The 25,341-nt window shown below is 36.8% G+C and overlaps 1 protein-coding gene and 1 long non-coding RNA gene across 2 annotated transcripts in view; one reads left to right on the forward strand and one right to left on the reverse strand.

Annotated features, from left to right (window-relative positions):
* Positions 1-14,224: 14,224 nt before the first annotated feature.
* LOC102665730 (uncharacterized) lies at positions 14,225-15,246 on the reverse strand. The gene is made up of 3 exons (XR_003263158.2): positions 15,111-15,246; positions 14,782-14,815; positions 14,225-14,538 (listed from the first exon to the last, which is right to left on the reverse strand). It is a non-coding gene; the product is annotated as an uncharacterized lncRNA (long non-coding RNA).
* A 180-nt stretch (positions 15,247-15,426) lies between these two features.
* Positions 15,427-25,341, forward strand: part of LOC100795626 (arginine--tRNA ligase, cytoplasmic) — a 37,032-nt gene continuing 27,117 nt past the window's right edge. Inside the window, exons 1-5 of the mRNA XM_003535858.5 lie at positions 15,427-15,560; positions 16,167-16,264; positions 16,361-16,509; positions 16,646-16,721; positions 16,866-16,967. Coding sequence (XP_003535906.1) covers positions 15,482-15,560; positions 16,167-16,264; positions 16,361-16,509; positions 16,646-16,721; positions 16,866-16,967 — 504 coding nt within the window. The 5' untranslated portion in view covers positions 15,427-15,481. The remainder of the gene's footprint in view (positions 15,561-16,166; positions 16,265-16,360; positions 16,510-16,645; positions 16,722-16,865; positions 16,968-25,341) is intronic.

Consider the following 25,341-nt stretch of genomic DNA (forward strand, 5'->3'; position numbering starts at 1 on the left):
TGCCTAAGAACTCAAGGGGAATTAGAGTGGTAAAAGGCAAGAGTGTTTCATTAGAGAAAAGCCATAATTGTGTGATACACTTGAGTGGGTGAGGTATTCAAACAGCAACTATAATTGTCTTGTTACGTTTGATTTGTTTGTTTGAGATGTCAGGTACTAATCCTAATGATGGAGTGGGGCTTTCGCAATTCCAAATGCAAGCTTTGATGCAACATTTGGAGAGGTTAATGAAACGAGATGATGCGCTCCATGAGAGGTTGGATCAAATGGAGAATAGAGATCATAATGAAGAAGAAAGGAGGAGAAGAGGGGATGATGGTATTCCTACACAAAACCGAATTGATGGTATTAAACTCAACATTCCTCCATTTAAAGGAAAGAATGATCCGGAGGCCTACTTGGAGTGGGAGATGAAAATAGAGCATGTTTTCTAATGCAACAACTATGAGGAGGACCAGAAGGTGAAGCTTGCCGCCACGGAGTTTTCCGACTATGCTCTTGTGTGGTGGAACAAGCTACAAAAGGAGAGAGCAAGAAATGAAGAGCCAATGGTTGATACATGGATGGAGATGAAAAAGATCATGAGGAAGCGGTATGTGCCGGCTAGTTACTCAAGGGACTTGAAATTCAAGCTCCAAAAACTAACCCAAGGCAACAAGGGGGTTGAGGAGTATTTCAAGGAAATGGATGTGCTCATGATTCAAGCAAATATTGAAGAAGATGAGGAGGTAACTATGGCTCGATTTCTTAATGGTTTGACTAATGATATCCGTGATATTGTTGAGCTGCAGGAGTTTGTTGAAATGGATGATTTGCTTCACAAAGCAATCCAAGTGGAGCAACAATTAAAAAGGAAGGGAGTGGCTAAGAGGAGTTTTACCAACTTTGATTCTTCTGGTTGGAAAGACAAAGGAAAGAAAGATGGGGCTGCTACTTCTAGTAGTTCCACACCTATCCCATCAAAAACTCGCTCAAAGTCCCAAGAGGAACCCTCTAAAAGGAGTAGAGATGTGAAGTGTTTCAAGTGCCAAGGCCTAGGACACTATGCTTATGAGTGCCCTAACAAAAGGTCCATGGTTCTTAGAGATGGAGAATATATAAGTGAATCTGATGTTGAAGAGGAAGAGGAGAGTGAGTACGTAGAGGAAGAGGAGACTCCGGAGGGAGATTTGTTGATGATTAGGCGGTTACTTGGTGGTCAATTGAAGCATGAGGAGGAGAGCCAAAGAGAAAACATCTTTCACACTAGATGTTTAATCAATGGCAAGGTGTGCATGGTGATCATTGATGGAGGTAGTTGCACCAATGTGGCTAGTTCTAGATTAGTGTCAAAGCTAAATTTAGCTACTAAACCACATCCTAGGCCATACAAACTTCAATGGCTTAGTAAGGATGGGGAGGTGCAAGTGAGGCAGCAAGTTGAAGTGGACCTTTCCATTGGGAAATACAATGATAAGGTACTTTGTGATGTTGTTCCTATGGAGGCCAGTCACTTACTTTTGGGGAGACCATGACAATTTGATAAAAGAGCCAATCATGACGGTTACACCAACAAGATCTCTTTCATGCACCAAGACAAAAAGATTGTGCTCAAGCCATTGAGTCCACAAGAAGTGTGTGAGGATCAAAAGAAAATGAGAGAAAAACTTCTTCAAGAGAAAAAAGAAAAAGAAAAAGTGAGACAACACTTGAGAGTGAGAAAAAGAGGGAAACACTTGAGAGGAAAAAGAGTGAACAAAAGAAGAGTGAAACACTTGATGTGAGGGAGAGCTATTTAGCCACAAAAAGTGAGGTCAAGAGGTTGTTTCGTGCTAAACAGTCACTATATATCTTGTTTTGCAAAAATCAGATTTTGACCACTAACACTTTTGATGATTTTGAAGTTGTTTATGGTTTTAACCCACTAACTCCTCTTGATCTTTTGCCTATGCCTAATGTTTCTGTTTTTAAGCATAAAGAAGGTCAAGCAAAGGCGGACTATGTGAAGAAGCTTCAAGGGAGAGTCAAAGATCAAATTGAGAGGAAAAATAAAAGCTATGCTAAACAAGCCAACAAAGGAAGAAAGAAGGTTGTCTTCGAACCCGGAGATTGGGTTTGGGTGCACATGAGAAAAGAAAGGTTTCCGGAATAGAGGAAATCAAAGCTTCAACCAAGGGGAGATGGACCATTTCAAGTGCTTGAAAGAATCAATGACAATGCTTACAAAGTTGAGCTGCCCGGTGAGTATAATGTTAGTTCCACCTTCAATGTCTCTGATTTACCTCTTTTTGAGGCAGATGGAGAATCCGATTAGAGGACAAATCCTTCTCAAGAGGGAGAGAATGATGAGGACATGACCAAGAGCAAGGGCAAGGATCCACTTGAAGGACTTGGAGGACCTATGACAAGGGCTAGAGCAAGGAAAGCCAAGGAAGCTCTTCAACAAGTGTTGTCCATACTATTTGAATACAAGCCCAAGTTTCAAGGAGAAAAGTCCAAGGTTGTGAGTTGTATCATGGCCCAAATGGAGGAGGACTAAATGACACCACTTTGTTTCAATTTTAGAGTGTTTAGTTTGTCTAAATAATGGCCCAATCCTTGTAAAGTTGGCTGACCAAAAATATGTTTTGGGTTAATCAACTAAAAGGGCTTTAGTTCAAGTTGTAATAAGGGCCCAATTGGCAACCTAGGCATCAGCCTTTTGGGAGACCAAATGGTGGCTGACTTGTTGGCTGTTGGGGGTGACTTTTGGTTGCCACAATTTCAGTTACACTCAGCCATTTAGTTTGTTTTAATTCCCTAGGTTAATGGCATTAAGTTATTTTAATTCTAGGTTAGTGGGTCATTACTAAAATCTGCTGTAAAGCTTCTATATAAGCTGAACCATTTTATCAATAAACACAAGTTGAGTTTTATTCAGAAAATTAGAGTTTATCTCTTTTATCTTAGTGAGAGTGATTCTCCTAAATTCTTGAGTGATTCAAGAACACCCTGGCTGTATCAAAGGACTTTCACAACCTTTGTGTGTTGCCCTCACTGGAAAGAGTGATTCTTTCCTTCCTTTCATCTTCACCCTTGTTCTTTCAAACCACAATTCCAGAAAATTCACCTCTGCCCAGAATTATCTCGTGGCCATAACTCCCATTTTACGCACTCAAATTAAGTGATTCTTGAGCCTAAATTGACTTTCAAAACGAGACCTTTCACCTCGTTTTGGAATCACCTCATTTGGAGCCCTGTAGCTTCAGTTATTACCATTTCTATATTTCTGTCCAACCACCACTTAACCTACATTTTACCATCCCATTCATCCATTTTATGCCAAGAACCACCTTATTAAGACCCACGAAATTAACCACCTTATTTTCCATCCTTTCCTTAATCAATTTCCGCATTTTCCATCAAGGTTTAATCCTAGACGATCCTAAGTCAGCCCTTGTGCCATGAGGGTTCATATCAAGACCCGTAGCTTTTGTGATGGTTATCATGTTTGTTAGCTATTTTATTGTATGTAAGTCAACAGGTTTGATGATTGGAAACAATACGAGGTTAGACTTATCTATGAATGGATATCTGATTTACTGGTGTAGGAAGTACTTGTCCAGTTCATCCAAGCATTAATTTGAATATGCACATTTACTTGAATAGATCAATTTATGCCATATTATATGATTATATTTAAAAGGAACATATTTGCAAATCTATCTTTTGTTTCCTTTTATATGTCAAACGGACAAGCTGAGTTATGAATGACAGTTATGGAAAGTTCTGATCAAGTATCAAACAAAAAAGTGAAATATCTATTTATAGCTGAAAATAAGATTGAGATCAACAATGGTTATATTGTTCAATGATGAAGATCCTTTACACCGTGATAATTTGGTTTGTACGTCTTGGAAAATAAAATGCTCCATTAGTTTTGGAATTGAGAAGTCAAATATTGAATGACTACTAATGAGTAGTAATGACTACTAATGAGTGGTAATGATTACTAAATACATTCTTGAGGGTATAATGCATATATATAGCATGTGTATTTGATCCTCGAGCTCACCTCTTCTAATTTCATCTTATATACCATCTACAGAGAGTGAGAGCTTGGAAGAATTAAAACAAGACAGCTCTTTTATGACAATGGCTGGAGGTACATTTTGATTTTTATTTTTGCACATTTTGTTAATGACATGTGTTTTGTTTTGTACTTTTTAACATCACAGGTTAAAAAATTTTAGTCTAACATTTAGTCCATTTTTCAGTTTTCGGTATTTTTCCATGACTTACAAGATATTGGAATACGCGCAAGCCACTGGATTGTTGAAGATCTTATATATATATATATATATATATATATATATATATATATATATATATATGAAATCAAATGCATAATATTATGTTTGAATTATGAAATTATATATGAGAATTTTATTCATCATTGTATATCTTGATCTTAAAATGCATAATATGATTTATTCTCATATGATTAAGTTTTATGTCTAAGTGATCTTTATAATTTTGATTAATTATGGATTAGCCACAACATCTATAATTTTATTAAAATTATATATTAAGTTGTTTAAAGATCATATAAGGAATTATACATAATATTGTGATTAATTGTATTTTATATAATGAATTTTATCCCACATGAATTTTTATTATATTTGTATAATTAATTGGGATAAAATGACATATTATTTTTCATGGTTTACCCACAGGGATCATGAGGTATGCATAATTTGTCAATTTTATCATAAAGTAAATATTTGTGATATAAAATTAAATTATTTTCATTGTGTACCCGTAAGGCATGAATTTGAGTATGTAATTTGATTATTCTCTCATAAAGTTTAATTTTTTCTTATAGAATTAAAAATTTAGCCCATATGCAATTTTTTAATGTCACAAGATTCAATTTTCTGGTATGTTTACATTGGTAAAACATACAATTATGATTAATATGCATCAAATTTTGACACAAGCCTTTGGATTTTGCAACTTCTCAAATTGTTAGTTTTTCTGATATTCAATGTGATGTTCCCGAACTCAAGGGAGATAACTATAAGATATGAAATGAGATAATTCTTCTTCAATTGGAGTGGATGGACATAGACTATGCTACAAGGAAAGACGAACCACTTACAATCATTGACAAAAGTAGCCTAGTTGTTGTTGCGCTATATGAGCGGTGGGAGCGATCCAATCGACTAAGCGTGATGTTCATTAAGACCAAAATTTAGGCCAGGATACGTGGTTTTGTCGACCAGCATGAAAAGTTCTGAGACTTGCTTAAGGCCATTGATGACCAGTTCATCACTTCAGATAAGGCTTTAGCAAGCACCCTGATCATGAAGTTCTCGTCTTTCTGACTCACCGGTGTGAAAGGTGTGCGTGAGTACATAATGCAAATGCAAGATATTTCAGCTCAACTTAAGAAACTGGAGGTTGATATGTCTGAGTTCTTCTTGGTGTACTTCATTTTGAACACCCTTCCATAGGAATATGGATCGTTTAAGATTTCCTACAACACACATAAGAACAAATGGTTTATCAATGAATTAATGACCATGTGTGTTCAGGAATAAGAAAAACTTGTAATGGAGATGGGTGAGAGTGTATTGCTGACAACTGCTTGTGGGAAGAACAAAGCAACTAAATCTCAAGCTAATCAGAAGGGGAATTGTAAAATACCACCTCAAGTTGATATTAAGAAGGTGACAAAGTGTTTCTTTTGTAAGAAGAATGGACACATAAAGAAGAATTACCCCGGATTCCATAAATGACTTGAGAAGAAAGGTAAATCAATCTCATTAGTATGTTATGAATCTAATATAGCTAGTGTTAATATTAACACCTGGTGGATTGATTCTGGATCTACTATTCATATTGCAAATTCTTTACAGGGTATGCAAAACCTAATGAAACCAATGGGAAGTGAGTAAAGCATTTTATCAGACAATAAGCTAGGCTCACCTGTGGAGGGTATTGGAACTTGCATTTTAACTTTAAGTAGTGGCTTTATTTTGAAATTAAAAAGGACCTTTTATGTACCGAGTTTTTCTTGAAACTTGATTTCTGTTTCTCGACTCGTACCTTTTGGATATTCCTTTAATTTTAAAGACACATCCGTTGAGTTATTTTATAATTCTGAATGTGTTGGGAATGATATCTTGTCTAATGGTATTTATCTTCTTGGTTTACAAAATTATGTCACTTATAGTTCAATGCATGTTCAAACTAGCATTAAAAGGTGTAATATTAATGAGAATTCCTCTATGTTATGGCACCGGAGATCAGGACATATCTCCATTGAGAGGATTAAAAGGTTAGTAAAAGATGCGGTACTGAATACTCTAGATTTTGCTAAATTTAAGACTTGTGTGGACTGCATTAAGGGTAAGCAGACCAATATGTCTTAGAAAAGTGCTAAAAAGAGTTTAAGCATATTAGAAATAGTTCATACTAATATTTGTTGTCCAAATATGGATGCACGTGGTCAAAAATATTTTATCACCTTTATAGATGATTATTCACGATATATGAATGCTTATTTTGCTTCATAACAAAAATGAAGCATTGGATGCCTTCAAAGTCTTTAAGGCTGAAGTTGAGAACCAATGTGGCAAGCAAATAAAAATAATGAGATGAAATAAAGGTGGAGAATATTATGGCAGATATACTGAGAATGGACAAACACATGGTCCTTTTGCAAAGTTTCTTCAAGAACATGGGATTGTTGCCCAACACACTATGCTTGTTTCTCCAAATCAAAATGATGTGACAGAAAGAAGGAACCGAACATTATTGGACATGGTATAGAGTATGCTTAGCAATTCCAATCTTCTTAAATCCTTGTGGGCTTAAGCACTAAAGACGATAGTGTATATATTAAATCATGTTCCAACCAAGGATGTCCCAAAGACACCTTTGAGTTGTTTAAAGGTTGGAAACCGAGTTTGAAACATATGTGCATTTGGGGTTGTCCGTTTGAGGTGAGAATATATAACCCACAAGAGAAGAAACTTGACCCGAGGACTTAGTAGGTATTTCATTGGATATGCCGAAAGGTATAAAGGTTATGGGTTTTACTGTCCATATCATATTACTAGGATTGTGGAATCAAGAAATGACAAGTTTCTTGAAAATGACTTGATCAGTGGGAGTGATCAATTGAGGGACTTAGGTTCTGAAATTGATTATAGAGAGTCTCAACCTTCCACATCAAGTGAAAGATTGGTTGTAATTCACACCCCTCAAGTTCAAAGGGATGATGAATAACACATGACTGGTATTCCATAACCTATAGTTAATAATCCAGTTGATCATCAAATTACTGAAAATGATGAACAACCAGTTGAACAACATGATCCCCAAGAAAATGTTGATGCGGCATTAAGGAGGTCTACTAGACTAAGAAAATCAATTATTCCTAGTGATTATATTGTATATTTGCAAGAATCTGACTATAATATTGGAGCTGAAAATGATCTTGAAACTTTTGATCAAGCCATGAGTTGTAAAGAGTCAAATTTATGGTATGATGCCATGAAGGATGAGATGAATTCCATGCAGAGTAATAGAGTTTGGAACCTTGTAGAGTTGGATAATAGGGTAAAAGCCATTGGCTATAAATGCGTCTTTAAGACCAAAAGGGATTCATTAGGCAACATTGAGAGATACAAGGCAAGACTCATTGCTAAGGGATTTACTCAAAAAGAAGGAATCGACTACAAAGAGACTTTTTCTCCTATATCTAAGAAAGATTGTCTTCGTATTATCTTGGCATTAGTTGCTCATTTTGACCTTGAGTTGCAACAAGTGGATGTGAAAACAACCTTTCTTAATGGTGATTTAGAGGAGGAGGTTTATATGAAACAACTTAAAGGCTTCTCCTCTAGTAGCGGTGAGCATTTGGTTTTCAAGCTTAATAAATCTATATATGGTTTAAAACAAGCCTCCTGTCAGTGGTACCTTAAGTTTCATGTGATAATTTCTTCATTTGATTTTGATGAAAACCCCATGGATCAATGCATATACCACAAGGTCATTGGGAGTAAAATATATTTTCTTGTTTTATATGTAGATGATATTTTACTTGCAACCAATGATCGGGGTTTGTTGCATGAGGTGAAACAATTTCTCTCTAAGAATTTTGACATGAAGGATATGGGTGATGCATTTTATGTCATAAACATTAAGATTCATAGAGATAGACCTCGAGGTATTTTAGGTCTACCACAGAAAACCTATATTAACAAAATTTAGAGAGATTTCAGATAAAAGATTGTTCACCAAGTGTTGCTCCCATTGTGAAGGGTGATAGGTTTGGTTTGAACCAATGCCCAAAGAATGACTTTGAGAGGGAACATGTGAAAATCATTCCTTATGCTTAAGTTGTTGGAAGTCTCATGTATGCTCAAGTATGCACAAGGCTTGGCATTGCTTTTGTAGTTGGAATGTTAGGAAGATATCAGAGTAATCCAAGTATTGACTACTGGAGAGCTGCAAAGAAAGTGATGAGGTACTTCCAAGAGACCAAAGATTATATGCTTATGTATAGACAGACAAACAATCTAGATGTGATTGGTTATTTAGACTCAGACTTTGCTAGCTGTGTTGACTCTCGCGAATCAACATCTGGGTACATTTTCATGATGGCTGAACTATTTTGTGGAGGAGTGTTAAGCAGACTTTGATTGTTATTTCTACCAGGAAAGCTGAGTTTGTCTCTTGTTTTGAGGCTACATCACATGGTGTATGGTTTAAGAGTTTCATTTCTGGGCTGAAGATAGTTGATACTATTTCAAGGCCTTTGAGAATTTTCTACGATAATTCACCTGCAATCTTTATGGCTAAAAATAACAAACGTGAAAGTCGAAGTAAACACATCAACATTAAGTACTTAGCCATTAGAGAAAGAGTAAAAGACAAGAAAGTGGTCATTGAGCATATAAGCACTGAGTTGATCATCGCTATGATTGTATACATACAAGTTAGAGTTGAAACTTTTATATTGTGATATTTTCTCATATTCAGGTGCACATTGATTTATGTGAGAAAAATTATGTTTCGGACCAAGAATAAACATTGGGTTTATTCATTAAGTTTTATTACCACTTTGAGTATACTACTTGGGAAATCGAGCATATTGTAATGCATGGATGATATTACTCGTTATAAGAGGAATATCACTATGATTCATATATTCATTTCTTAAGAAGATTGAGCATTGATTTATTTTAATCAATGAGTCAAAACATTTGGACCAAGTGGGAGAATGTAATATTTTGGTTTGTACGTTTTGGAAAATAAAATGCTCCATCAATTTTGGAATTGAGAAGTCAAATATTGAATGACTACTAATGGATGGTAATGACTACTAATGAGTGATAATGGTTACTAAATACATTTTTGATGGTAAAATGCCTATATATAGCACATGTATTTGATCCCTGAGCTCACTTCTTCTAATTTCGTCTAATACACCATCTACAGAGAGAGTGAGAGCTTGGAAGAACCAAAACAAGACAACTCTTTCATGGCAATGGCTGGAGGTACATTTTGATTTTTGTTTTTTTCGCATTTTGTTAATGACATGTGTTTCATTTTGTATTTTGTAACATCACATGTTAAAATTTTTTTGTCTAACATACACAACTACGAGCCTCAATATAAAGTGAACATAAAGGACTCGAAGAAAATTGATGAACAAGTACAGAAAAGTGAAAAAGTTGAGCATCAAGAAAAGAAAGAAAAACTACATCTTTAGAAAGAAACATTGAACTTTAAAGAGTCCATTCTTTGTATTTTACAAAGCTTTGTTGCGAGATTAAGAACTCCATTGTAAATGCAATCTTGGAGTGTTGAATTGAGATCAACAACAGTCATATTGTTCAACGATGAAGATCCTTTACACAACTAGGAGCCTCAATATAAAGTGGACATAAAGGACTCGAAGAAAATTGATGAATAAGTACAAAAAAGTGAAAAAGTCGAGCATCAAGAAAAAAAAAGAAAATTACTACATCTTTAGAAAGAAACATTGAGCTTTAGAGAGTCCATTCTTTGTATTACAAAGCATTGTTGCGAAATTGAGAACTTTATTGTAAATGCAATCTTTGAGTGTTGAAAAGAATCTCTGATTCTAAACCAAACTTTTGTTTATGAAAGTCAGGAGTGACTTAGTGACTAAATAATACGTGGGTGTTCTTAGATTTAGGGGGAATCTAATAGTTGTACCGATAGTGGCCTTAAGAATACTTGTAAGTCATAAGTGGCAGAAGAAAATACTTGTTGTAATCAAGTTTGATTAGTGGAACCCTACACACTTACCCTCTAAGCACCTAGTGCTTGTGGCTAGGGGATTGTGTACCCTCTGGATTGGATCGTATTTTTGATCCCCCCCATCAAAATGACCCTTTGCCTAATTCAATTAATGTTGAGTGATTTGCATCCAATCACAATTATCTGCCACACACAAATCATGCTCCGTGATTCTTGGGATATGGTGTAACATTTTGATATGCATTAATGCCTCAATCCATGAACGTCAAGGTGATACACATAGCAAACCATGATAAATAACCCTCATTCTGACCTAGAGAGGCAGGTTAGACATTACACTTCACTTAAGTGCTTTGGACGGGGTTGCCTCCACTATGAGAAAACCTTTTTCTAGAACAATGCTCATGATCTTTTTTTATGAGTACCTCTTGATCTATAACATGAGAAACTGTTTTTGTATTGAGTTCTCACTCACGTACCACGTTGACTCAAAATTGAGTTCATTGAAGTAAGCGTTTGAATGAAGTATGATACAAGTTGTTACCATCCCAATTAAGTTTTTAAGGTATGAATAATTTTTTGGTGTACTACTACTAGGCTTTTAGGTAAAAAAATATTACTTAAATATAAAAATTTTGTTTATAATTTTACAAATGGTGTTTCAAGGTATTTAAAATTAAAAAAATTCTTCTACTTTATTCTTTTATTTGAGTTTCTATGTCTAATATAGCCAAGAATATTAAATCAAACATTTAACTATACCATATTTTATTTATAAGATGGTATAAGCACTCCTTTAAAATTAAATGAGAATATTATAATTTAGTTATTGTTTAGAAAACATTGCATTTAATGATAAGAAAAGAAAACATAGTGTAATTTACACTCATGATCTTTCTTTGTCCTTATTTAAATTGTTTGATTATTGGAATATCGTCATTTTCAAAAATAGCATTCAAAATAGGCTAAATTACTATTTTGGTCCTTTAATTTATTTTAATATTCAATTTGATCATAAATGGTTTAATTTGGTCATTTAATTTTTTTAAATGGTTCAATTAGGTCCTTTTATCTAAATTGAAGTTAATAGTGTTAACACTAGGTACATGTGTCACTCTCTTACACTTTTTGATAATCTAATAAGTCACATTAAATAAAATGGCAGTTAAAAACCATCACTATTATTATTGCAATTTTTAAATTAAAAAAGGAGTTGTGAATTATTATAAAACAAGAAACCCAACCCAAAACCCAGAAACTAAGAACCCCAACCCAGAACCCAAATCCCTAATCCCTTTCTTCATGTTCTTTAAACCAGAACACACAAGAACTAAGAACTCCAACCCATAACCCAGAAACCCCCGTGCGGCCTTGATAAGATCCAATGTTTCCATGATATTGACTTAAGGAAGAAGCAACACAAACACATTGTGATTCAGAAGCAGCACATCAATGGGGCCTACATCGTCCATTGTGCGCTTCACAACGTCGAAGTCCTACATGTCCGTCGCAATCGTCACCACCACACAATCCCCATGGCGAGGTGGATCGTGTTCTGCGCCTCTTTTAACTTCTCTGACGATTGCACGAGGATTGAGTCGTGCACACCCTTCACCACGTGGTGTGCCAACACCACATGACTTGGAACGAGGCTACCAAATCTACAAGAAGCTTCTCCAAGCCATTGAGGACTTTGTAGTACAAATTATGAGAGTGGTGAGAAATAAAGTAGAACATAAAGGTGGTTGAGATCAAATGTTAGGATTTTAGATTGCTGTTCTTGCTTCTCTTCCTTTTGTTTTTTGGATCTGGATTATGATTTCCATTTGAGATTTGATTTGGGATTTTGATTTACATTTGAGATTTGATTTGGGATTAGGTTAGGGTTTTATATGATTTGTTCATTATTTAAGAGAACTAATTTGTGCTTTTGCTTTTAAAAATCATTAGTGGCAATTTTGAAACTGCCAATATGTAAAAACTAGTTATTGACCGTTTTTTAACTTCAATTTGGACATAATGACCTAATTGAACCATTTTTAAAAATTAAAGGACCAAATTGAACCATTTAATAATTAGAGGACCAAATTAAACTTTAAAAATAAATTAAAAGATCAAAACAATAATTTATCCTTTCAAAATACAATATTCTATGATTTTTTTTTTACTTTTTTAATGTTTTTACTTTTTTTTGGAGAGATTACATATAGTAGATTTTATTAATCTTTTTTAAATAAGATAATATTATGAGTTTAATATTAATGCACTCAAGGTATAAACTAGTTTTACACCGTCATCCAATCACAAATCATCATTTGAATTAGTTTAAGATGATTATTTTAAAAGTCAATAAACTTACCATACATGATGAATTGTGATTGGATGACTGTGTAAAACTTTTTATACCGTGAGTGCATAAATTTATTTCTCTAAGAATATTATGAGCAATATTTGTTTTTTTTATATTTATTTTTTCTAATGTTAACATTTAGTTCACCTTAGTTTCTTTTTTTAACGACACACGTATTTAAGTGGAATAAAATCGCTATAAACAACAACACTCTTTGTGTAACATAAAATGAAACAACCTGTACTCATTTATCCATCGTTAAACAAATTTAGATTAGATTAAAATAATCTCATCTCATATTAATATAAACTTTAATTTTCCTGCCAGTAAACCTAATCAAAGCTCATTAAAATAATTATTATAAATTAACAAACTTAAATGTAGTGTAATTAAATTAAATTATTAACTAATATAAAATGAAATGCATTTGGAAATTTTAAAAAAATGGTGCAATTTTTTTGTTAAAATGGTCTGTTCAAGTTCAAGATGAAAAACTGAGATTCATGATTATCCCTTTGGATATTTATATTGCTAAAAAAAATAACAATCACGAAAAACTTGAAATACCTCCTTTATTTATTTCACCATAAATTATAGGTATATTAACAATCCATATATTTTGACCCCAAGTAGACATAACTTGATACAGAGAGATTAAATAATAATTTCCTGGGCCTAAAGCTCAACTTACTAAACACTTCCTAGAAAAAATAACTATGTTTGGATTGATGGAAGGAACTGGTAGGAACAAATTTGTCATTGTTTGGTTTTAAAAAAATGAATATGGGAGATGATGAGAGAAAATGACACATGATGGATGTCATCCCACTACTTGAACCCATTTTGTTTTCCCCTAGATCGGAGTACATGAAATTTGTATTAATAAAATTATAAAACGTCTAATTTGACCTTATTAAATATTCTCTATATAACTGTTGGTGTTACTTGCGTGGATAGTTTTTTTTTTTTTGTTTTTTTATTATTGCTTATATAGCTATAGTGCCCAGCAAACAACTGAAAGTTTATATTTCTCTGTGTTGGGGCTTCTTCCTCTTCGTTGTTGCCTGTTTCTCTTGTGTAAGACACATGCTTCTTTCCTTCTTGTTTTTTCAGCTTGGTTTATCAACATGTGTATTTCTTAATGCGTCTCTTTCCTTTCTGCTATCATTATGTAACGTACAACTTTTTTTTTTAAATTTATGTATAGTAATTGGTGCATTAATATATAATATTATATTGTCTAATGTAGTGAAGAGATTTCTTTGCTATTTTTTTTTGGAATGGCATACATATATACTACTGATGACAATTCGGTGGTATTTATTATTATTATTATTATTATTCTGGAATTACAATTTGGAGGAGTACATATATATGGTTATTATATATTTATTATAATTTTCATCTATGAACGTGATGGAGGGGTTGCTACATAGCTTGGTCTTTTGAAATTGAGTAGGTATCCCTTATGCTCACATAGATACACGAAACAGCGATCTTTGCAATGATTTTTTTTTTTAACTCTTGTATGAATGATAGGATTGTCTTTGTTGCAGTGACTAAATTGAGTAAACAATATTTTTAAATGTCCATAAACACATCACTCAGTAGTCATCATAAAAAGAAAATAAAAATAATATAAGAAATGAAAAGTTATAACTTATTCTATTCCATTCTCTTTTCAAAAAATGGAATGAAATATTATCTTTTTATAAATTACCCAAGCAATAAAATGGTATTTTTAATTCATTCCGTTCCACTAAATTTTAATTCATTCCGCTCGGTTCTCTTCTAGCAATCCAAACATAGCCTTAGGGTTAGTCTTGAAATAAAATTTCCATAGCTTTTCATGGCATACTTGATTTCAGATTTCGCCTTGTACATATGAACGGATTCTCCAATAGAACTGCACCTTTTTCCTAGAGCTGAAAAAAGAGAGATATTCAATTATTCATTCGGGTCCAAAATGAAAATGCTCACTCAATAGGGAAAAATGTATAACTTCAAAAGCAATACACACAACACAAACCACGCCATTCCTAAAACAGCATAGCAAAACGGTAATTGAAGAAACCATATCATATCACAGAGAAGCATGTGTATAGTAGGATTTATTTGACACCAGCATCCTTCCAATTATGCCAAATTCTATGATTTCCAATGCTTACCAATAAATTTTTTGCCTCTATTTCCGAAATAAACCTACAAAAACACAATTAACAACAACAATTAAATTAAAATTAGACTATTCAACAAAATAAAATAAAATAAAATAAAAATAGACTAGTTGCATCTTCTTTCTATCTATGCACACGAAGAGCACTCACACAAAATGTGAATTAATTATTATTATTATTAGGAACACGCCGAACACACTGTTCCCACGAAAAAGCGAGAGTAATAATCAAAGTGCCTCAAGCTGTGAAATCACCAACACGGAATCAAATCAACACATTTGAATGGAAGGAGAGAAAGACGAGTGCGGGAGGAACCTTACGTGAAGGTGACAAACCGCCGCGATCGCGTAGTTGTCGTTGACACCGCAGATGCTGGTGTCGTGATTTGGAAATTACAAAAAATTAGGGTTTAAACCTTCTTTTTGATGAAACGGTGACTTTAGGAGACAATAAGAAGCAACTCAGGTTTAAGAAAAGCGGTGAGTTTAAGTGAACAGATCTCGGCCACACATTTTATCCAACGGTTTAGCTTTCTCAAATTGCAGACGATCCGTTCCCGTTCAGTGGTGGTGGCCCACTGGCGGCTATCTTCCATGGGTAAAACATAAAACCATGACAATGGTGTTTGGGAAGGTTGGAACCTCAAAAACGAAGAAGAAGAAGAACAAGAAGAACAAGAAGAAAAGAAGAAATGTTAGGGTTAGGATGCTTAAACCTCAATCGATTCTCTCACTTCCCATCCACTCCCTCTCTACCATCCTCTCGTTCCGGTCAGTTAACCTTCCACTCTCTCGTTTTCTTCAAATTCACTAACTGGCAGTGTGTCATTTTCCCGTGGTTTTGATTGAGTTGTCTGGTGTATGGAAAAATTGATGTTTTTGTTTTAAGCAAGAGCTGAATGCAGTCATGGGTTTTATGCTAGGACGTGTTTGTTGGGTATGATGTTTCCATTGGGTTCTTTCCGGCAAAATGGCTATTTTTTATTTATTTATGCTTATTATAAGGCATTAATACATTGTAACCAAGATTTTAAATATCGGTCCGCCACTGTGATTTTGGCTGCAACATCAAGGTTTTTTTAACTGTCCGTAACCCCGCAATTGGGACCTATCCGCCGCATTTGTCCGTAATTTGCCGTGATATCAACCAACGTGATGAAATCGCAACGCAACCACGATGGATATTTAAAACCTTGATTGTAACCATTGGGGGATACCTGGACAATTCTTGTTTTCTGTCATATGCTTCCGCTAGTTGGGCACAACTTGTTCCCAATTGGCTTCTTATTTTATATAATCTTTATTGGCCAATAAATAGAAAAAAAACTTAATTCACTAACACGATCTAGTTTTGTTTGAACGTTAATATGTAGACAGATTTACTAAAGGTTGCATCTCATAGATTCGCTTTATCAGCGACTAAAACACAGCAATCTTCAGTCACTAAGCCACAATCCACCTCCACCGCTATAATTGTAAGTTCATTAAAGTTATCATTCCAATTTATTTGATTTCATTGTTTTCTTTGTGATAAAATGGTGTTGTGTTGTGTTCTGTTTGGAATGATATAGGAAATAGATAACCCAGCCAGTGTCAAAAGGCAACTGGCACAACTGTTTGATTTGTCTCTGAGGGAAACTGTGCCTGATGAGCCACATGTTGTGCCATTAGTTGATGCTTGTGCTGTTAAAGGTGGTGCAAAATTTGGTGATTATCAATGGTTAGTTCAATTTTTTTCCCTTCTACTTGTTGCATGTATTTGAAATTTTGAGGTTTTAATTGAGTTTTGCATTGTTGGAAACTAATGTTGTTATGTATATATGCAAACTGAAACAAACAACATTCACTTGATGCAGTAATAACGCAATGGGTATATGGTCTAGGATGAAAGGAAAGCAGACAGGATTTAGGGGTCCCCCGGCAATTGGACAGGTATGATTGCAGACAATTCATTTTTTTGGCATTTTCACCACCTGTGTGTTCTTTTTTTATTCCTCTATAGTAATTAGTGATTTGGAATGAGAGTTTGGTTCATTGTTGTTAAATTGTCATCTGTATCTTTTTTTTTATGTGTAGGCCATCATTAACAATCTTCCTCCATCTGAAATGATAGATTCGTGCTCTGTAGCTGGTCCTGGATTTGTCAATGTTGTATTGTCAAAGAAGTGGATTGCTGAGGTGATGGCATATTAGAGAGTAGTAGTATTACTCCATAAGTCTTTTTTCTTTTCTGTTATTGTTAGTGACTGACTCTAGGTTACTCAGTTATAACTATGTTGTATTGTGTAGTTAGGTTGTTAGAACTCTAGTTAGGCAGTTAGAATTTCAGTGACTATATATAGAGCTCACTCTGTCTGTAATAATTTGGCTTTCTGTTTCACAGAATTAACAGATTCCCCTTTTCTCTCAAAAACTTTATTATGGTATCATAGAGCTTGGTTACGATCCTCTAGGGTTTGTTATTTTTTCTTTCTTCTTCTTCTTCTAGAATTTTTCTCCAGCACCTCCTCGCAACGCCACCATGTCTGATCCTCCAGTCAATACAGTTCCTTCGAGTGGTGACACTGGCAGTACTCCGATCAGGCAATGTGCTACCGCGTGCTCCTTCGTCAGCGAGTGTTACATTTTTGCACTTGATCTCTGAGAAACTCTATTCTCAGAACTATCTCCTCTGGTGTCAACAGGTTGAGTGATTCGTGGCCATCGTTTGCATCATTTTCTTCTGAATCCTCAAATTCCGTTGAAGTTCGCGACGTTAGAAGATCACAATGCAGGTCGCATCTCTGAAGCATATCTCAATTGGGAGCTACAGGACCAGCTCCTTCTCTCGTGGCTTCAAGCCACGATTTCCAGTCCTGTGCTCAAGAAGTTGATTGGTTGTTCTAGCTCATGGCAGCTATGGAATAAGGTTCACAACTATTTTCATGCGCATATGACAGCGAAGGCGAGACAGCTTCGCACTGAATTGCGTCAACAAACTCTTGAAGGTGAAAGTGTTTCTGATTTTCTTTTTCAATTCAAACTATTGTTGGGTCACTTACCTCAATTGTAGATCCAATTTCTGTGAAGGAACACATAGATGTTTGTAGAAAGTAATGATGAAACTTTTCCCTCTTGTTAATCAGCAGTAAAACTACTGCTTATATAGAGATATTACATAAAGAGTTATTCCTTAATTGAAGGAATAATAAAGGAAACAGAATAAAACATAAAAGAAAGTATGGATTCGTAAGATTTAAGGGGGTGGATGATGTGCACCAGCTAGAAAGGAAGTTGGACAACATTGTCTTGGGTGGGCTAAAGTTGTATGTCAACATTCCAAAATTTGGAAGAGCTAGACTTGGAATGCCACAACCAGCAACATGGGGTCGAGCATATGCTAGGCAATATGAAGAGGAGAACAGAGGTACATACCCGGCAATGAAGCAACCAGTGGTCCCGGGACTGAAGTGAGGATCGTTTGCGGACGCCGTCGTGCACAGAAAACCAACAGCAGACTAGGCGAGACCATCAACAACTTCTGACTACACATGTCATAGCTCGAGATCATTGGTGTACCTTGACATACCTTTGTCAAGGCAAAAATGGCTTAGCGAAGCATGGGTGGGGAGATTAAAGAACCTGGCTTTGTTCGATAGAGTTGAGGAGGACATCCTATGGAATCTCGGAGCTAACACATCGCCGAAATATATAGGGGATGACATGGTCCTGCTTCTCGGCCTCACAGACGAAAAGGCCCGGCAACTGATGGAGGATGAGAACGAACGAGGGGATTCGATGGTTCATACTTGGAGAAATGGAATCCGCAGATGCGGCCTGGGTACAAACTGACATGGGTGCAGTGTTGGGGAATACCTATAATAGCATGGGACTCGCAGCAAATGAAGAAGATTGTGGCCGGTATAAGTGATTTGGTGGATGTTGATGACGATGTGGAGGAACTTCGGAAGATGGATAGGGAGAGGATTCTAGTCAAAACACCATGGAAGCTGCTAATACAACATACTGTCAATGTACACATTCAAGGGCAGATGTTCCCGGTACACATAACGGAGGAAAATGACAGCTACTCAAATACTTGCCATTGCCGGCACAACGCGGAGTACGGCTCATCGTAGGAGATTTTTTTAGAAGAAAGTGAGCCGGGTTTGCCGTGGGGGGTAACGTCGGCGGCGTCGCAGGGCGAAGATCAAAGGTGGGGTGAGACGAAGGAGCTGCGAGGGATGGCAGAGGTGGCGGCAGTAACCGGAAGACGAACCTCTCTGATGGAAGAGGAGGGAAACCAGGGCGGGGCAGAATCGGAACCCAATGAGCTATTATCCATTGAACACAACTCATACCGTGAACCAAAGGATAATTGCATGGACTGTTGGGTTGGTGCGGCGGACCAGGGTAAGGTTAGCGTGACAGTAGTAGCGCTACCAAAATCGAAACTGCAGTGAACAGAGTTGGCAGCACAGGTCAGGGAGAAGCTGTTATGCGCGAAAAAGGAGAAGCAGGGACCAAGGGGAATCGAACCCCTATCGGGAGGAGAGAGGATAAGCATGGAAAAGGAAAATTGGGTGCAGAAGGGACTGTTGGAGCTGATGGGAAAATAACGCTACTCACAAAAGAGGCACGTGACCAGGGGGAGGGAGATATAAGTGGGCTGGGTTTTTCTACCCACACCTCCAGTGCACTAACAGCACAGTAGAAAGGCAGTTTTTCGAGAACCCAAGCAGATCCAACTAATTCTTGCAGAGTGTACTCCAGGAAAAGGTGGTGCAAAAAGCAACCAGCCCAAATATGCCCAGAAAGTCCCACAAACGTAGCCACGGAACAGCAAGCAGCCTCACCATACTCAGACAACAAAGAAGATGCCAATATGTAGACAAGTGACCAAGAGCAAGGCAGCCAACACAATTCATGACAACAAACACTGCAACAGGGCGCAAATCAGACCAATAATTTCAAGAGGCGGAAAATTTATGGCAGATGGTAAAAAGAGTTGGGAGTTACATGCGGGAATGTGCAAAGGAACTATGTGCAACACCTAATAGAAATGGAAGAAAGAGATTCCAAAGAGGCAGAGAGATTGGGAGGGAGGGGGAGGTGCCAATGAATATCATCACATATAATGTAAGAGGGTTAGGGAGGGGAGTAAAGTAGCCAGCAATTAGAAGGATGGTCAACAAACAACACATAGACATGTTATGTATACAGGAAACAAAAAAGGAGGTAATTGAGAGATCCATGTGTCAAGCTCTTTGGGGGGATTCTGAAGTCAGGTGGGAAGCACAACCATCAACTAACACAGCAGGTGGCATCCTGTGCATATGGAGCGAAAAGACATTCATGTTGGAAAGGAAGGTCATTGGGACAGGTTTTGTAATGTTGGCAGGGAAGTGGATTCAGGAAGCACAAACAATGAATATTATCAGCATCTACTTACCTTGTGATATTCAAAGTAAAAGAGTGCTATGGGACAATATCAAGCAACTGAAAAATCAAAGCCCTGGGGAATTATGGTGCATATTGGGGGCTTTCAATAACATCAGGAATCCTTCTGAGAGATTTGGTGCTTGCCAGAGGGGATTGGAGGATAGCAGCTCTAGGGAATTCAATGAATGGATTGAAGAAATGGAGGTTGAGGAAGCGCCATGGGTCGGTAGAAAGTTCACATGGGTAAGATCAAACGGAACAACTAGGAGCAAGCTGGATAGATTCTTGGTATCCCCAGAATGGCTTACCAAATGGCCTGGAACATCTCAATACACATTGGAGAGGAATTTCTCTGATCATTGCCCGATACTGTTCAGATCTAAATGTGCCGATTGGGGTCCCAAACCTTTCAGAATCATGGATTGCTGGCTTAAGAAAAGCTGGAATATTCGTCAGCTTAAGAAAAGTAAGTTCCGACTTTCTTAAAACCATCATTTGGAAGCTTCAAACCAATATTTTGAAGACGACGTAGGGATCTTGGTGAAATTGGGCAATATTGCTAGGAAGAGAGAGCTAGAATATCCATCAGCCTAAGAAAATCCAAAGCATGTTCTGATCTTCTTAAAACCAAGATTTGGAAGCTTCAACGAAGCATTGAGACCCAAAATTATTCAAATTGAAGAGATGAAATCGTCATAAATAGCCAGTGAAGCGAGAGAAGTCACCGAGAAACATGCCGGAAAAGGACGACAAAATAGGTGATGGGAAAGTTCTTTGCTGGAAAATAAGCGGCAAGCTGAAGGTGGTGGCTGGAAAACACGCTGGAAAAGGAGGCAGCAGAATAGGTGACTGAAGTTCTTCGTTGTATGATGAATGGCAAGTAGAAGGCAGTGACCGATAGACCGATATGAATAGAGGGACGAAACACCAGTGGTAGGAGCAGCCGGTAGGGGCAACCACCATATCAAAAAGTGTCGTCGAACCAGCAGCCAAATATGCTGTTACCCACCAGAAACAAGGAGGTATTGTCAAACCAGCTCCAATGGAGCTGAAACTGCAGGGATAGTGGCAGAATGAGGGGGGCGACCCCAACATAAGAATCGTGCAAGGAAAGAAGGTTGCACGCGCCTGAAACAAACGCTGTTTGGCTGAAGACAGTGTGTTAGAAAAGCTGCGCATGTGGGATGGTTGAAGAAGAATTGTTGGAAAAGGTGCGGCGAGTATAAAGGTCCACCAGAAATTGGAAAAAGAATGATAGAAGGTAGTGAGCAAAAAGGCTCACCTGGGACAGTGGGTCCTCGGTGAGGGATGATTTTTCCTTATTGTCTTAACCTAGCTCTAATACCATGTAAAATGAGAGAAAATATAGAGAAATAATAGGCTGAAATCGTTTCTCATAGTACACAACGGATGCTCCTTTATATAGATTAATTATAATTAATTTAATTAATTATAGGAGATATTGTTCCTATAATTAATAAAGACAGAATATGAAATTGATCCTATTTTGATTCTCAACAACCTGGATATTTCTACTTAAAAGCAAATCCGAATCTCTCTATGTTCCAACAGTTTCGTGTTATGGAAGAAAAATAATTTAATTTTCCTGTTAAGTCTGTTCAAATAGATTGGGGAGGGGAATTCAGACCCTTTGCTGCCTTTTTACAACAGTTGACTATTACTCATAGAGTCATTTGTCCATATACTCATCATCAAAATGGAGTTGTGGAACGAAAACACAGACATTGTTGAACTTGGTCTCACTCTTTTGGCTCAAGCATCTCTTCCTCTTCCTATTCGGATTATGCTTTTCTCACTAGTATCTATCTCATCAATAGGTTGCCATCTGCATCTCTCAAGTTTGATACTCCTTATGTTAAAGTGTTTAATCAACAATGTTTCTTAGAGTCTTTGGCTGTGCTTGCTTCCTCTTCTTAGGTCTTACAATAAAAACAAATTCAGTCGAGGTCTCAAGAGTGTGCCTTCTTGGGTTATTCCACTGCTCATAAAGGCTATGTCTCTGTTGGGAATGATTTTGGGATGCACTATAACTATGATAAACCTCTACAGGTTTATTATAGAAGGAAGAAAGTGATGTGAACCTGACTAGGAGCGGATCGTTTGATACAGGCTACGGAGTTTTGGATGACGCCAATACCAGTGAAGGAAGATAAGTCAGAGTAGACGCCACAAGGATTACCTTGATAAATCTGAGATTGGTTCAACAAGGAACCCAAAGAGAAGCTCTCACCAAATTTTATGAAAATGTCAAAAGTTCCTTTATTGAAAAACAAAAACTAATACTTATAGGGTATCTGAACAAAAAAATAAAAATAGACATGAGCCTTCTAAACAGTTTGGGCCAAAATTACAATAACTGAAAATTATAACTAAAAACATATTTAACTTGGGCCTTCAGCAGCAATTAATAGTCTTGGTAGTGCCTCTGTCTCTGGGCCTTCATCTTTCTCCACTTGGGCCTTCAATCATCATCAATGACAGCTATACAAATGACCAGCCTTGTCTCTATGACGTGTTGGACCTGTTTAAGTCTGTCTCTGGTCATGGGCCCTTTAAGTGCTTCATGGTCCTTGCCCTTTGTTGTGTCTTCATCACTGTGTTGGGCCTGTTTAAGTCTGCCTATGGTGATGGGCCTGTTTAAGTCTGCCTCTGGTGATGGGCCCTTCAAATGCTTCATGGTCCTTGTCTTTAGGTCCTCATCACTCCCTCCTTCTTGAAAAGTATTTGTCCTCAAATCCAAGGCTCCTCCATCTGCATCAAAAAGAGATAGATCAGACACATTGAAAGTCACACTTACATTATACTCACTAGGCAAGTCAATCTTGTAGGCATTGTTGTTGATCTTCTCCAACACTTGGAATGGTCCGTCTCCTCTAGGTTGAAGCTTGGACTTTCTGTGTTTTGGGAACCTCTCCTTCCTCAGGTGTACCCAAACCCAATCACCTAGTTCAAGCACAACTTTCTTTTTGCTTTTGTTGGCTTGCCTTGCATAGCTCGCATTTTTCTTTTCAATTTGAGCCTTCACTTGCTCATGCAGCTTCTTCACATACTCAGCTTTAGCCTGTGCGTCCTTATGCTTAAACATAGCAATGTTAGGCATAAACAACAAATCAAGAGGAGTCAAAGGATTAAATCCATATACTATCTCAAATGGTGAACAATTAGTTGTACTATGGACAGCCTGATTATAAGCAAACTCAACATGAGGCAAACATGCTTCCCAAGATTTAAGATTTTTCTTTAAAATAGTCCTAAGCAGTGTGCCTAAAGTCCTATTGACTACCTCAGTTTGACCATCAGTTTGTGGGTGACAAATAGTAGAAAACAACAATTTTGTACCAATCTTACCCCACAAGGTCCTCCAAAAGTGACTAAGGAATTTTGCATCCCTATCACTGACAATGCTCCTCGGTAATCCATGAAGTCGCACTATTTCTTTGAAAAACAAATCAGTCACATGACAAGCGTCATCCACTTTCTTGCAAGGGATGAAGTGTGCCATCTTAGAAAACCTGTCAACAACAACAAACACAGAATCCTTTCCATTCTTGGTTTTGGGCAGCCCCAAAACAAAGTCCATAGATATGTCAGTCCAAGGATATTCAGGAACAGGCAAAGGAGTATACAATCCATGAGGTTTAACCTTAGATTTAGCATGTTTGCACACAATGCAATGACCACAAAACTTATGCACTTCAAGCCTCATATGAGGCCAAAAGGAATGCTCTTGCAGAATTTCCAGGGTCTTTTGAATCCCAAAGTGTCCCATCAACCCCCCTCATGTGATTCACTGACAAACAACTCTCTAATGGAACACTTAGGCACACACAATTTATTTGCTTTAAACAAGAATCCATTATGCCTATAGTAACCATTTTCAGAAAACTTTTCACATGCTGCAAAAATTTCAGCAAAGTCCACATCATGCACATACATGTCTTTCAAAGACCCGAGACCAAACAATTTAGTTTCAAGCATAGCAAGTAAAGCATGTCTCCTAGACAGCGCATCAGCCACTACATTCCCTTTCCCCATTTTATGTTTGATGACATATGGAAATTGCTCTAAAAACTCTACCCACTTAGCATGCCTCTTATTAAGCTTTCCTTGGCCTTTTAAGTATTTTAAGGACTCGTGATCACTATGGATGACAAACTCTTTGGGTAATAAGTAATGCTGCCAAGTTTGTAAAGCTCTAACCAAAGCATACAATTCCTTATTATAAGTTGAATAGTTAAGGGCAGCGGCTCCTAACTTTTCACTAAAATAAGCTATCGGATGTCCCTCTTGCAACAAAACAGCCCCAATACTCACATTTGACGCATCACACTCAATTTCAAATGATTTTGCAAAATTAGGCATAACAAGAATGGGTGCATTAGTTAACCTATGTTTGAGGGCAGCAAAGGCCTCTTCTTGTTTCTTACCCTATTTGAAACCCACATTCTTCTTAACAACTTCAGTTAGAGGTGCATCCAATGTACTAAAATCCTTAACAAATCTCCTATAGAAACTTGCTAAACCATGAAATCCTCTCACCTCACTCACGGTCTTAGGTGTTGGCCATTCTTAGATGGCCTTAACCTTTTCCACATCCACCCATACTCTATCAACACTAACAACAAAACCCAGAAACACCACATGATCAGTACAAAAGGAGCACTTTTCTAGGTTGGCATACAATTTTTCTTTCCTAAGCGCACTTAAAACAGATTGCAAATGTTCAACATGCAAATCAAGACTGGTGCTATAGATAAGAATATCATCAAAGTACACCACCACAAATTTCCCAATAAATTCCCTTAAAACATGGTTCATCAATCTCATGAAAGTACTAGGTGTATTAGTCAAACCAAATGGCATAACCATCCACCCATACAAACCATATTTTGTTTTAAAGACAGTTTTCCATTCATCTCCCTCCCTGATTCTAATCTGATTATAGCCACTTTTCAAATCAATTTTAGAAAACACACATGCACCATACAGTTCATCAAGAAGATCATCTAACCTGGGGATTGGATGCCTATACTTGATGGTGATGTTGTTTATGGCTCTACAATCAGAACACATCCTCCATGAGCCGTCCTTCTTGGGTACTAGAATGACA

The sequence above is a fragment of the Glycine max genome, chromosome 10 (genome assembly GCF_000004515.6).
Source record: "Glycine max cultivar Williams 82 chromosome 10, Glycine_max_v4.0, whole genome shotgun sequence".
Taxonomy (NCBI): domain Eukaryota; kingdom Viridiplantae; phylum Streptophyta; class Magnoliopsida; order Fabales; family Fabaceae; genus Glycine; species Glycine max.